General features: G+C 43.5%; 1 protein-coding gene across 2 annotated transcripts in view; it reads right to left on the bottom strand.

Annotated features, from left to right (window-relative positions):
* The window catches only part of LOC139408348 (proline-rich coiled-coil 1), a 28,769-nt gene extending 14,293 nt beyond the window's left edge, over nt 1–14,476 (bottom strand). Inside the window, exons 1-4 of one of the 2 annotated variants that reach the window (XM_071152111.1) lie at nt 14,142–14,476; nt 13,029–13,141; nt 11,539–11,949; nt 5,407–5,555 (exon numbers count right to left, since the gene is read on the bottom strand). In XM_071152111.1, coding sequence (XP_071008212.1) covers nt 5,407–5,555; nt 11,539–11,949; nt 13,029–13,125 — 657 coding nt within the window. In that variant the 5' untranslated portion in view covers nt 13,126–13,141; nt 14,142–14,476. Of the gene's footprint in view, nt 1–5,406; nt 5,556–11,538; nt 11,950–13,028; nt 13,142–14,133 lie in introns of both variants that reach the window. The other variant, XM_071152112.1, reaches the window with a different exon arrangement.
* Between the last annotated feature and the right edge of the window lie 574 nt (nt 14,477–15,050).

Below are 15,050 nucleotides of genomic sequence, written 5' to 3'. Positions count from 1 at the left end.
CGACCCTAAGCACACAGCCAAGACAACGCAGGTGTGACTTCGGGACAAGTCTCAATGTCCTTGAGTGGCCCAGCCAGAGCCCAGACTTGAACCTGATTGAAGCTTGAGAGCTTGAGAGGATCTGCAGAGAAGAATGGGAGAAACTGCCCAAACACTGGTGTGCCAAGCTTGTAGCATCATACCCAAGAAGACGCAAGGCTGTAGTCACTGCCAAAGGTGCTTCAACAAAGTACTGAATACTTGTGTCATGCAATAATATGCAAATTAATTACTTAAAAAGCATACGTTATTTTCTGTATTTTTGTTTTAGATTCCGTCTCTCACAGTTGAAGTGTACCTATGATAAAAAATTCGACCTCTAGATGTTTTGTAAGTAGGAAAACCTGCAAAATCGGCAGTGTATCAAATACTTGTTCTCCCCACTGTGTGTGTGTATGCATATATATATATATATATATATATATATATAGCTGTTCGTTACTCATCTTGTTGGCTGAGGAAAAGTAAACGTGGACAGTTCAAACATGTTCAAAGTGCACATCAGAATTCGGCTTGAAGGACTGCAAATAGTTGCACCCTCAACTTGCATGTTCTGTTAATATAATTACCATAATCTAAATGTGATCTGTCATTCTGAGCCCCGTGGGTGAATACCAAAATCAGGTTACACACCCAATGCATATGGGTCCGGCAGATTTCTCAAAATGTCTAGTAAATTAAAACGTTGCCGGTCAAATGTACGGCGCAACATTTTCCTAACAGAAACCCTGCTGGATAGATACCAGTCGGCCTTATTCCCAGTAGAGACTGGATGGATACAATTAGGACTTATTATCAGACAAGCTGTGCTCCTGATCCCAACTGTCTCCTTAACTGTCTGAGGCATACCACAGTCCTCCTTGCCAGCCAGCCAGCCAGGTGAATAGGAGGAAGAAGACCTGAAATGGCACCCAATTCCCTTAATAAGGCACTTCATTTGGCCAGGGCCCATAGAGAATAAGGAGCCCTTTGGGCTGCAGCCCTGGATATTACCAGACGTACTGGTCATCTAACGCAACACTGATAGCATTAGCAGACAATTTATGGGTGTCGTCCAGGAAAGTGTTTCCCCAATACAGGCTGTTGCGTATTGAGCGACAGGAGAGTCGGTTCTGGCAGGACATTGACTGAAGGTTTATCATACAAAATGGGGTTGTGACGTGTAAACGCATCCATTTTGGCACAAACACAGACAGCCCCACTTCTGATCTTTTGTCCAATTATTGTCAAAATAGCAAATCTAATTAGGCAAAATAATTGGGCTGCCTGTGTAAAAGCAGCCTAAATTACATTTGGACCGTGAGTGTTTTATAAAGTGGACTTAAAGAGATTTAGTTAAATGTCAAGGGGTCGGTTTCCTCGGACACAGATTATACCTAGTACGCGACTCATTTCAAATTCGAGAAAGCATGATATTTGTTGTAAAGGCGTCAGTGTCTGGGGAAACAGGCTGGGAAAGTTCACTTGTTTTTTCTCTTTTGTGACAGAACAAAGAGACAAGGAACTGTTTAATATGCAGGAAAGGTGTTTACGAAACTCAGTGCAAAGACATATTGATCTGAATGCCTGATAGGTTGAAACATCAGGTTGAAACGCGCTAAGCAATTCTGCTTTATAAGAGCAAAGAACTCATGTCACATGCGCCGAATACAACAGGTGTAGACTTTACCGTGAAATGCTTACTTACCAGCCCTTAACCAACAATGCAGAGTTAAAAAGTAAGAAAAATGTGCCAAAAATGAACAAGAAAATAGTAACGCAATAAAATAACAATAACGAGACTTTATACAAGGAGTACTGGAGTCAAATGTGCAGGGGTACGAGGTAGTTGAGGTAATATGTACATGTAGGTAGGGATAAAAGTGTCTAGACAGTCAGGATTGATAATAAACAGAGTGGCAGTAGCGTATGTGAAGAGTGAAAGAGTGTTTATGTGTGAGTGGTGTCAATATAAGTCGGTGTGTGTTGGAGTGTCAGTGTAGTATGTGTAGGTAGAGGCCAGTGAGTGTGCATAGAGCCGGTGCAAATAGTCAGGGTAGCCATTCGATTAACTGTTCCAGCAGTCGCTTCGGTAATGTATTCAAATCAAATTTTATTTGTCACATACACATGGTTGGCAGATGTTAATGTGAGTGTAGCGAAATGCTTGTGCTTCTAGTTCTGACAATGCAGTGATAACCAACGAGTAATCTAACCTAACAATTTCACAACAACCACCTTATACACACACGTGTAAAGGGATGAAGAATATGTACATAAAGATATATGAATGAGTGATGGTACAGAACGGCATAGGGAAGATGCAGTAGATGGTATCGAGTACAGTATATACATATGAGATGAGTAATGTAGGGTATGTAAACATTATATTAAGTGGCATTGTTTAAAGTGGCTAGTGATACATTTTTTACATTAATTTTTCCATTATTAAAGTGGCTGGAGTTGAGTCAGTATGTTGGCAGCAGCCACTCAATGTTAGTGATGGCTGTTTAACAGTCTGATGGCCTTGAGATTGAAAATCAGCATCTGTCTCTCGGTCCCTGCTTTGATGCACCTGTACTGACCTTGCCTTCTGGATGATAGCGGGGTGAACAGGCAGTGGCTCGGGTTGTTGTTGTCCTTGATGATCTTTATGGCCTTCCTGTGACATCGGGTGGTGTAGGTGTCTTGGAGGGCAGGTAGTTTGCCCCTGGTGATGCGTTGTGTAGACCTCACTACCCTCTGGAGAGCCTTACGGTTGAGGACGAAGCAGTTTTCGTACCAGGCGGTGATACAGCCCGACAGGATGCTCTCGATTGTGCATCTGTAAAAGTTTGAGTGCTTTTGGTGACAAGCCTGAATTTCTTCCGCCTCCTGAGGTTGAAGAGGCACTGCTGCGCCTTCTTCACCGCGCTGTCTGTGTGGGTGGACCAATTCAGTTTGTCCGTGATGTGTACGCCAAGGAACCTAAAACTTACTACCCTCTCCACTACTGTCCCATCGATGTAGATAGGGGGGTGCTCCCTCTGTTTCCTGAAGTCCACGATCATCTCTTTTGTTTTGTTGACGTTGAGTGTGAGGTTATTTTCCTGACACCACATTCCGAGGGCCCTCACCTCCTCCCTGTAGGCCGTCTCGTTGTTGTTGGTAATCAAGCCTACCACTGTAGTTTCGTCTGCAAACTTGATGATTGAGTTGGAGGCGTGCATGGCCACGCAGTCGTGGGTGAACAGGGAGTACAGGAGAGGGCTCAAAACGCACCCTTGTGGGGCCCCAGGGTTGAGGATCAGCGGGGTGGAGATGTTTTTTACCTACCCTCACCACCTGGGGGCGGCCCGCCAGAAAGTCCAGTACCTAGTTGCACAGGGCGGGGTCGAGACCAAGGGTCTCGAGCTTGATGACGAGTTTGGAGGGTACTATGGTGTTAAATGCTGAGCTGTAGTCGATGAAAAGCATTCTTACATAGGTATTCCTCTTGTCCAGATGGGTTAGGGCAGTGTGGTTGCGATTGCGTCTGTGGACCTATTGGGGCGGAAAGCAAATTGGAGTGGGTCTAGGGTGTCAGGTAGGGTGGAGGTGATATGGTCCTTGACTAGTCTCTCAAAGCATTTCATGATGACGGAAGTGAGTGCTACAGGGCGGTAGTCGTTTAGCTCAGTTTCCTTAGCTTTCTTGGGAACAGGAACAATGGTGGCCCTCTTGAAGCATGTGGGAACAGCAGACTGGGATAAGGATTGATTGAATATGTCCGTAAACACACCAGCCAGCTGGTCTGCGCATGCTCTGAGGACATGGCTGGGGATGCCGTCTGGGCCTGCAGCCTTGCGAGGGTTAACACGTTTAAATGTTTTACTCGCGTCGGCTGCAATGAAGGAGAGTTCGCAGGTTTTGGTAGCGGGCCATGTCAGTGGCACTGTATTTTCCTCAAAGCGAGCAAAGTTGTTATTTAGTCGGTCTTTTGTGTCCCTTGTGTTATGCGATTGCTGTACCAGGCACAGTATGTAAAATATATGAAGTGTGATATGTAAAATATATGTAGCAAAAAAAAGCTGTAAATAATATATGTGTGTGCACCAAAGAGGGGGTGTGGAGAATGGGTTAATAAAAAATAAAACAAATATTATAGCAGTATTATGGCTTGGGGGTAGAAGCTGTTTAGGAGTCTTTTGGTCCCATACTTTGCACTCTGGTACTGCTTGCCGTGCAGTAGTAGAGAGAAAAGTCTATGACCTGGCTGGCTTTCTTTAAAAAAATATATATATATATTTGTTTTTTTTTTACCCCTTTTTCTCCCCAATTTCGTGGTATCCAATTGCTGTAGTAGCTACTATCTTGTCTCATCGCTACAACTCCCGTACGGGCTCGGGAGAGACGAAGGTTGAAAGTCATGCGTCCTCCGATACACAACCCAACCAGCCGCACTGCTTCTTAACACAGCGCGCATCCAACCCGGAAGCCAGCCGCACCAATGTGTCGGAGGCTACACCGTGCACCTAGCAACCTTGGTTAGCGCGCACTGCGCCCGGCCCGCCACAGGAGTCGCTGGTGCGCGATGAGACAAGGACATCCCTACCGACCAAGCCCTCCCTAACCCGGACGAGGCTAGGCCAATTGTGCGTCGCCCCACGGACCTCCCGGTCGCGGCCGGTTACGACAGAGCCTGGGCGCAAACCCAGGGACTCTGATGGCACAGCTGGCGCTGCAGTACAGCGCCCTTAACCACTGCGCCACCCGGGAGGCCCTGGCTGGCTTTCTTGACAGTTTTTCTGGCCTTCCTCTGACACCGCCCGTCTTTGCACTATTGACTTATGCTGCGTTTTGACGAGGGACACAAAAGACAGACTAACGGCAAAAGCAAGTCAACACGACAGTATGTGTTGCTACAGTGATTTCAGCAAACAGTGCAAATCAACATCAGGAAGAAAATGACGCTACGGCAGATGGCAAAAGTTGAAATATTTTAACTCTGGCGGCAAGTCCCGTCTATCGTGGCTTCTGACAGCATTCACCGCCAGCATTTACAGTTGTGCTCTCATTGAAAACAATGTAATCCGGTTTACCCCCTGCCATCTTCCTCGTACCACGTAAACACAGCATTAGTCCTGTTTTTAGTTTAGTGAGCGTTTCCTGCTTTTAAAAAGGCAGCCCTGCTGTGTTGCCAGGGTCGTGTTCATTAGACATCAAACCGAAGAAAACGGACTGAAACAGGGAAGGCCAACCTGGGCTTGTGAAATAGAAAAGCCTATTTCCGTTGTACAACATTTAAAAACGTTCTCCTAATGAACACGACGCGGATGTCCACTACTGTGTGTGTGTTCACATTACTTTGAGAGTGTCAGGTGCGTAAAAACATCCACTGCCCTACCGAAATTACTGAAAAAGACGTACCTTGAAGAAACCCCAAATGCCGCCCCCCGCGTTGGCATCTACGGCGAGGCGGGGGTCCTCGTTTTCGACCTCAGGGAAGGTGATGGGGGAGCCGGCGTCTAGACCCCCTGACATCATTGGCTGTTGCACCATTGGGTTGGATACTACCCCTGGAAGAGACATCATGAATACCGTTACCACTCATCATAACGTACTGTATACCAGGGTTGTGTTCATTAGGCACCAAAAGGAAATGTTTTTGCAACAGAAAACAAAAACATGCGTTTATCAGACACATTCAGGTCCCCTGTTGCGGTCTGCTTTCTTACAATTGTGTTCATAAGGGGCCAAACTGGTGGTATTCAAATCAGGGCCTGGAGGACAATAACACTGCAGGTTCTCATCCTTTCCTTCTCAACAGGGACTGATTAAGACCTTGGACACCAAGGTCTGCCCAATTAAGGACAGGAATCAGTCAGGAAAAAAAATGAAAAAGCAGACCTTGAGGCCTGGATTTAAATACCCATGCTGTATCCAATAGGCATACAGAATGACAACCAAAAACAGGTGGACTTGCACAGTAACAAAATAATGTAATCAAGAGAATAGACACTAGGTAAACACATTTATCCATGCAAAGTAAACAGCAGAAACAGATACATAAACCACACCCACCTCAAAGACAAAACACCTTGGCTCAAACAAACATTCAAACCATATTTGTTTGTGAGGTAGTATGTTACTCACTCTGTGAAAGTGCTTGTATTTTTTTTAATTAGTCACATGTAATTGTAGTGTAGTGAAATACTTCAGCTCTGAGCTCCAACAGTGCAGGTGTGAATGAAACAAAACACCATATAAAAAAATAAAAAATACTGAACAAAAATATAACACCCAACAATATCAATGATTTTACTGACAGAGTCCATATAAGCAAATCAGTCAATTAAAATAAATTAATTTAGGCCCTAATCTATGAATTTCACATGACTGGGAATACAGATCTGTTAGTCACAGAGATCTTTAAAAAAATGGGAGGGGCGTGGATCAGAAAACCAGTCAGTATCTGGTGTAACCACCATTTGCCTCATGTAGCATGACATCTCCTTCACATAGAGTTGATCAGGCTGTTGATTGTCCCACTCCTCTTTAATGACTTTGCGAAGTTGCTGGATATTGGTGGGAACTGGAACAAGCTGTCGTACACGTTGAACCAGAGCATCCCAAACAGGCTCAAATCAAATCAACAGGTGACATGTCTGGTGAGGATGCAGGCCATGGAAGAACTGGGAAATGTTCAGCTATCAGGAATTGTGTAAAGATTCTTGCAACATGAGGCCGTGCATTATCATGCTGAAACATGAGGTGATGGCGGTGGATGAACGACACGACAATGGGCGTCAGGATTTCGTCACGATATCTCGGTGCATTCAAATTGCCATCGATAAAAATGCTAATTGTGTTTGTTGTCCATAACTTATGCTTGCCCATACCATAACCCCACCATGGGGCACTCTGTTCAAAACGACGTTGAGGCGGCTTTTGGTTGAGAAATTAACATTAAATTCTCTGGCAACAGCTCTGGTGGACATTCCTGCAGTCAGCATGCCAATTGCATGCTACCTCAACTTGATAAATAAAGCAATGCCACAGATGTAACAAAACATCCCAGCACAAGATGCAAATGTGTAATAATCATGGTTAAATCAGCTACTTGATATGCTGTCAGGTGTATGGATTACCTTGGCAAGGGAGAAATGTGATTAGTTTGAGGAAACTAGGCGTATCTCGCACGTCACTACTTCACAGGAGAGGCATTTGAATGTAAACATACCTTTATCAAAAACTCATGTGCCTTAATAACAAACTAGTATTCCATCTGTAAATATAAATGGTTAAATTACGAGTCTAGTTGGTTTAGCCACAGAAAAAGCCAGGAACCTTCCTGCTAGCCATGATTGGCTGAGATAATGGATGGGCTGGACATGCCAAGAGATGAGTTTGGATTGGTCTGCCATGTAGCATGCGTCTGTTTATAACATGAGCTGCTCAGTATGTGGTGATAGTCCTTTCTACCGTGCCATTTTTTAAATAGATAATGTTAGCCATCCAGAATTACAAAAGTTCTGCTACTTTTCTCAACAACATTGATACCCTGAATTTAGCAGGTACTATCGACAGATCGAGTTGGAAAACTTGATTTACTACTTTCTGCACAAGCCACGGTCAGTGTGAACCGGAGTGACTTGACCAGTGGAAGCTCCTCAAAGGACTTTCCATTAAAATAGTGAAACTATACTAAATATGTCACCAAATAATGGATAGAAATGCACTGTTTTGCAATACTGTAGCACCATAGAGTAGCCGGAGCACAGCTAGCTTCCGTCCTTCTCTGGCTACAATGACTTCAATACAAAACCTAGGAGCCTCGTAATCCTCAACCCCTTCCATAGACATACACTACCATTCAAACATTTGGGGTCACTTAGAAATTCTTGTTTTTGAAAGAAAAGCTATTTTTTTTACCATTAAAATAACATCAAATTGATCAGAAATACAATGTAGACATTGTTAATGTTGTAAATGACTATTGTAGCTGGAAACAGCGGATTTTTTAATGGAATATCGACATAGGCGTACAGAGGTCCATTACCAGCAACCTCCTGTGTCCCAACGGCACGTTGTGTTAGCTAACTCAAATTCATCATTAGAAAACCCTTTTGCAATTATGTTAGCACAGCTGAAAACTGTTGTGCTCATTAAAGAAGCAATAAAACTGACCTTCTTTATGGGTATTTTATTTTACCTTTAACTAGCAAGTCAGTTAAGAACAAATTCTTATTTTCAATGATGGCCTAGGAACAGTGGGTTAACTGCCTGTACAGGTGCAGTCGGTCTGTTATTCCCCATATTCCCTTTCATCCACCGGCACATTGAATATTTCCTCTCCAAGCACTGCGAGTACCCCTATACATTTTATTTAATTACTATGTAGAGTCAATCATATACACAATGCGATTTCACTCCTTGCTTGGACTAACTCATTCTTAGCTCTTTAGTCTAACTGTGTGTTAAAGTTTTGTTTTCACAGTCAAATCCTGTCCTGCCCTTAGTGGAGGAGTTGGGCTCTTTTCCAACACAATCCATGATGAGCCTTTTTCTGTACTGAAGCCTCATCCCTGTCCTGCACTGAAGTCAAGCCTCTGAACACCTCTGCTCATGCCTCATACCCTCATTCAATCACTGCTGCCCTTCCCAACACTAAGTAGCCCTCTTATTCCCATTCCCCATAATATTTTATTATAAATGTCTTTAAAAGTTTTAGGTTCAAATTATAGCTCTTTGATGATTTTTTAAATGCGCTTTGCCATTCGTTCTGCGACTATACCATGGGTCTTCCATCCTCAATTTTTTAAGTCACCAGCCTCCACTGGACTTTACAACGCTGGCAAAACGAGATGTAGCTACAAACAAAACAGAGTTAAACGGTTGCAGTCTGCCGTGAAGCGTTCATCCATGTATATGGATAAGAGTCTAGCTACATTTTCAGATATTATACATTTCCAACTTCGTCAGAAAGTTAAAGCGTACTGTTAGCTAGCTAGTGAACGTTAGCTTGCTGGCTCACTGTGTAGTACTATTATTCCATTCACAGAACTATTTGCATTCTTAGCTATAGCCTAATGTTAGCTAGCTAACATTGAACCTGGTTGGTTATCTTTAACTACCTGCAGATTCATACTACAGCTATGACATAATTTGTATTGGTTGGTAGTAGTATGAGTTTGGATTATGCTGGTTCATTGTTTAGTTAGCTAGCTACATGTCTAAACGGAACACTTCACCAGATGATTAAATCCCATCCACTTTGCCTGATGTGGCATCTAGCATTTCCTTCATATGACCCATCAATTCAGACAAGTGTGTCAGGTAAGCGTTGTCTAATAATTATACAATATTTTTTATCTGGGCACTTTCTGTTATTGCTACTATGCAAGTAACCATTTCAATGTACAGTCTACACCTTCTGTATCCTGTGCATGTGACAAATCAACTTTTTATTTTATATAGTGTGTGTTTACCAGAGACAGTAATGTGAAGAACAACATGACCTGCACCAAAATCAGATTAGGATATAGGCCAAGGACTAGATAAAGTGGATTTTTAAACTGGAGTTTTTCATTATAGTAGGCAACTTTCACCACTTTTAGTCTTTGGTTGTTTACTAAACTAATCACTGTTTATCAAATATCCTCACAAGTGAAGCCTTAAAAGAGGTGGGTGGGGCTAAGGCTTAAGATATCATAACCGCCATCGATAAGAGACATTACTGTGCAGCTGAATTCATCGACCTGGCCAAGGCTTTCGACTCTGTCAATCACCACATTCTTATCAGCAGACTAAACAGCCTTGGTTTTTCAAATGACTGCCTCGCTTGGTTCACCAACTACTTCTCGGATAGAGTTCAGTGTGTCAAATCGGATGGCCTGTTGTCTGGACCTCTGGCAGTCTATGGGGGTACCACATGGTTAAATTCTCGGGCCGACTCTTCTCTGTATACATCAATGATGTTGCTCTTGCTGCTGGTTATTCTCTGATCCACCTCTATGCAGACGACACCATTCTGTATACTTCTGGCCCTTCTTTGGACACTTGACTAACCTCCAGACGAGCTTCAATGCCATACAACTCTCCTTCCGTTGCCTCCGACTGCTCTTAAATGCAAGTAAAACTAAATGCATGCTCTTCAACCGATCGCTGCCCGCACCTGCCCGCCCGTCCAGCATCACTACTCTGGACGGTTCTAATGTAGGTATTTGTAGTTGTCTACATATTCTAAGTGTCTGGTTAGACTGTAAACTCTCCTTCCAGACTCACATTAAGCATCTAATACATTTTTAAAAAAGGTACACCTCCAATTGACTCAAATTATGTCAATTAGCCTATCAGAAGCTTCTAAAGCCATGATATTTTCTGGAATTTTCCAAGCTGTTTAAAGGCACAGTCAACTCAGTGTATGTAAACCTGCGACCCACTGGAATTGGGACCCACTGGAATGTATTATTGGCCAGGTCGCAGTTGTAAATGAGAACTTGTTCTCAACTAGCCTACCTGGTTAAATAAATGAGAAATATAAAATAAAGTAGGTGTACCAAAACATTTTCTCAAAAGTGGGGTTATAAGTTTCAACTTTCAAAGCAGAATTACTTTCCCATTGTTCTTCAACTGCAGTGTATGATATACCATTTTCTAGCTCTGAGTCTATACTTTTATCCAATGTAAAAAATACAATTTCAAATCTTGCTGCATAAGACTGAAGAGGCGGTCGGTCACAAATGCTCACTAACAGAGATGTAAACAAATCTGCGCATAACATTTGAGAGAAATAAGCTCTTTGTGCATATGGAAAATTATATTTTTGTTTAATGTATACACATATTTACAACTGACAAAAATAGTTATCCATTGGGGTGTGGGCAGACTAAATAAAATGTCCATATGGAGAGTGGGTAGGACTAGTGGAGTAGTTTGCATGCGTCTCTTCTCCATGTGCGTTTTTGTGTCAAGCCCTAGAGAGGGCCAACCCGGAACCTGGCAGTCCACTGAGCCGCTCAAATTGGTGGGCTTATTTCCCTCTCTGCTTGACCACAGATAATAGCTTTCCCTTTAGCCCACTGACCCCTTCCCCTTCACACACACACACACACACACACACACACACACACACACACACACACACACACACACACACACACACACACACACACACGGCAGAGTAAAAGCGCCAGACTGATGACCATGTTTGAATGTGCATTCTAGGAGATCCAAGTCAGAGAATATCTTAAGGTTATCACCTGAAATTGTTCACCTTTCCCCATCACCATACATTGCAATGACAGTTCAGTTTAGCACTAAAAGGCATAGGAAGAGAGCACCTTGGACACACATGGACTTCCATTCAATTTCCACTTTACAACTCTTGTGTTGGGAATGATATACCCAGACTGAAGTCTCAGGCACTTTTCATCAAGACAGGATGACCTAACAGACCAGAAGCTATTGATAATACTGAGGCCTTTGCAATCAGTTCAAATCGGCAAATATAGCCTACACCACGTGGCTTCTTTAGCTCCGGCCAGTCGGCAGCCTTACCTGTCATCGGGGCGGCGCTGGAGAAACTGGGCATAAGCGGCGTCTGCGGTGTGCGTCCGGCGTGTCCCCGCGTGATGTCATAGCCCGCACTCATGGTAAAGCCTGTGGTGGGCGGGCCCATCGGTGGCGCCGTCATCACCGGACCGGTCGGAGGGAGGGCCACAGCGCCCATCGGGGGCGCAGAGGGATAGGGGGAGGAGAAGGCCATGGGGCTGGGGGTGTAAGGTGCTCCCCCAATGGGCGGAGGGGGGAAGGACATGGTGGGTATGGGGCTGCCGAAGGGAGGGGGCGCGGAGGAGTGGATAGGGGGGATGGAGGTGGAGACAGCGAGAGGGACGGGGGTTGAGAAGCCCTCTGGGGCGAAGGTGGATATGCCGGTTGTTCTGGGGAGAGACAGGGGACTGGACAGGCCTGGAGGGGAACAAGAGAGTATTATTGAGTAACAAATAATAAGGTAAGTATGAGAATGTTTAAAGGGATAATTCACCCAAATTACAATGTACATGAAAGTTGGAGCAAAGACCCCACTGAATCAAATCTTAGCGTAGCTATATCTTCGAGTGTAAAACAATTCTCTATCACTAGCTATTGTTCCTTTAAACCCAACATAATGACTTGATAATACCCTAAGCACTACTGCATTGGCTGAAATGAATGGCTCGTTGTACAGCCTGGCCTACGTCGACATTCTGAGGATCGCCGGGATGTCATTTCCATTGTAAGAAATACAATGGACAGGCTGCTTCCATTGCACTATAACTTCAGAGAACATAATTTACCCAAGGCTCCAATTATTTCTGTGATAAGTATTGCTGTGTTACTGCAAAGTTATACAGTGAGCAGGTGATTATCAGAATTGACTTGCACGGTTCTGCCTAACAGCCGACCTTGTCCATTTGTCCCACACAAACTCAAGGACAGACAGTCTCTCATGCCAATGTTCCAAGCACTAATCCCCTCCGCTGCTTTGCATCCCATTCCAACAACTGACAAACTATGACCTCAAGCCGTTGACCTCTCTCTTGCTTGATGTTGTGACTACGGAGATACATACTGCTAGAAACTGAGGCTGTGTTTCATTGCAGAATGACACTCTCTCCCCTCTGCTCTCATTGTATGCCCTCCTTACTTTGAGATCTGAAAGGATTAATATAGCTGAAAGCAACATGGAGAAGTCTAGGTGGAGCTTTTGATAATAGACTACTCTGTAAAGGAGAATGAATGAGGGCAAAAAGAAGTGGACAACTTTATGGAATGAAATACAGCCCAGAAGATTGAACAGTTTTAAGATAGAAATGTAGCATTAAAATTTAAGGCTGCATTTTGTGCCTTGGCTTAGGATATAGACCTAGCAGATTTGTAGTAGCAATTCCATGCTTTTGGTAGTGTACCGAACCAAAGCTGGACGTATAGCCTGCATTTTGTGCCGTTGGTGGAGCTACCAACTTAGGTTGGAAGCAGTGCATCCACTGTATCAATGAATGACTTACCCATAGTCAGGGGAGGGGGGTTGACTGCGGCTGCCATGCTAGGGGGAGGCAAAGGGGAGGCGGGTGGGGTGGTCTCTATTCCACTTTCTTCCATCATCTTCCCGGCCTTCGGTCTGCCACATCAAAGAAAGGACACATTATTAGACAACATGGCTTGAGTTCTTAGTATGAGAGGCAGTTCTTAGTTGAGGCACGTTTAATGGTCTCTACACAAGACTAAGTTGGAATGGGCAGGTGTCAGAAAACATGGAAGCTAAAGCTCCTAACTGATTGGATAATTGATATCCCATTGGCTCATGGCCCCCTCTCCACTGTAACTCGTCAGTTCTCTGGATAGGTTGGTATTCTTTATTCCAATGAAACGTAGGAAGCCGATGTAAGCCTGGTAATAAGATAACTACTGGAGAGCTAGGGATAAAGGTGAGTTCTGTATACACACACACTGACACTTTGTACACACAGAACGTGGCACTTTCATAAAAAGCGTAACGGTACATGTTGACATGATATTGGTAGTTACTGTTTTTGGTCATTGTATTATTACCTAGTTGTATTATTCTAGTGTTTTTTTAAATTGTAGAAAGATAAAATAGTGACTGCCTGGCCCGTGCCAATACAACTTTTGGCAAAATGCCGGTTGTTAGCCAACAGTCAGCTGTTGCCACGTCTTCATCATGCAGAGACGCACGAGTGTGCATTTATGGACAGTGTGCATTTATGGACAGTGTGCATGCATGTGTTTTACATGAAATTGTGGAGTGTAGACTGCTGTGCCATCAATAATAGTTCGCCTTTGATATAACGTTGTAAAATAAACAAATGTAACTAGTTAACTAAAGGCAACAGCAACACCTCTTTTAGTTATCACCTTGTCAACTGCAACATAACTTTATAGCTAACTAAACGCACAATTATTTTGTAACTTTTAGGTTGTTTGCGAGACTGAGGTTTTATAACTAAGTTACTGTTAGCAAACTAGAGCTAGACGTGTAAGTTAGCTAGCAAACGTTAGTTATGCTGGTTCATGCTAGCTAGACTGATTTACCGCAAGACAAAGGCATTCATGTAATGACTGACTTTTTTTGCACTTGACAGAAGTACATACATTCCTACCTGAAATCTTGATATTCCAGAGAAACGAGTGGGTGGAAAATCAATCACTTCCAATGTATTGAGCCAAAAGAGAAGTAGCAAACGCACTAACTGAGGAAAGATGGCCGCGTTCTAATGACGTCAGGCATTGCCACGTATTACCAAAGTGGGATGAACAGTCGGCTCGTGTTACTAATCCAATGTTTTCCTTTTTTGTACCCTTTACTGTGTATACTTTACTGTATTTATACTTGGGATATCGCTTTTCAATAGTAAACGTTCTAAAATCGCTGGAGGAAGTAAAGTGACAGATCTATTGGTTAAAACTGTAACACCGGTTCTCTGATAGTATGAGTGAGGTATTTCACTATGGGATACGCCTCCAGTTTATTCTTCAGAAGCCATGATTGGCTGGACGTCGAGATGTGTGCGTCGAGAAGGGTGTCCCTCCTACCCTATGCAGCTTCTCTGAGTCATTCAAGAATAAGCCAAACCTCTTCCTCGCTCATCCAAGGAGGGTGTTCTGGTGAAATATCTCACTCATACAATCAGAGAACAGGGGTTACAGTCGTGACCTATAGTTCTCTTTCAAGTATTTGTTTTGGTATTTCACTATGGGATATACTCACTTCCGTATTGCCAGACAAGCTTATCCTGACAACCGACTGCCCTTTTCTATATATCACACAAATAGGCATTGCACCTCAGAAGATCCTACACGTAAAACAGCATACTCCAGGGTCGGTCCATCACTCAAGGGGGTCCATCACTCAAGGACAGGTGGTACTGAAAATGTATATGGTTATATTATGTAAGAACAATGGTGCAACACTAATAAAAATATTATTTCATAACAAACACGCTTTGGATTGCAGTCACTGTCCACTGTTCTGAAAACACATCAGTACACTGTTGAATTGTCTCCTTTTC

The sequence above is a fragment of the Oncorhynchus clarkii genome, chromosome 5 (assembly GCF_045791955.1).
Source record: "Oncorhynchus clarkii lewisi isolate Uvic-CL-2024 chromosome 5, UVic_Ocla_1.0, whole genome shotgun sequence".
In the NCBI taxonomy this organism is placed as follows: domain Eukaryota; kingdom Metazoa; phylum Chordata; class Actinopteri; order Salmoniformes; family Salmonidae; genus Oncorhynchus; species Oncorhynchus clarkii.
The sequence above is the reverse complement of the archived record's forward strand: the minus strand, read 5'-3'. Positions and strand labels throughout refer to the sequence as shown.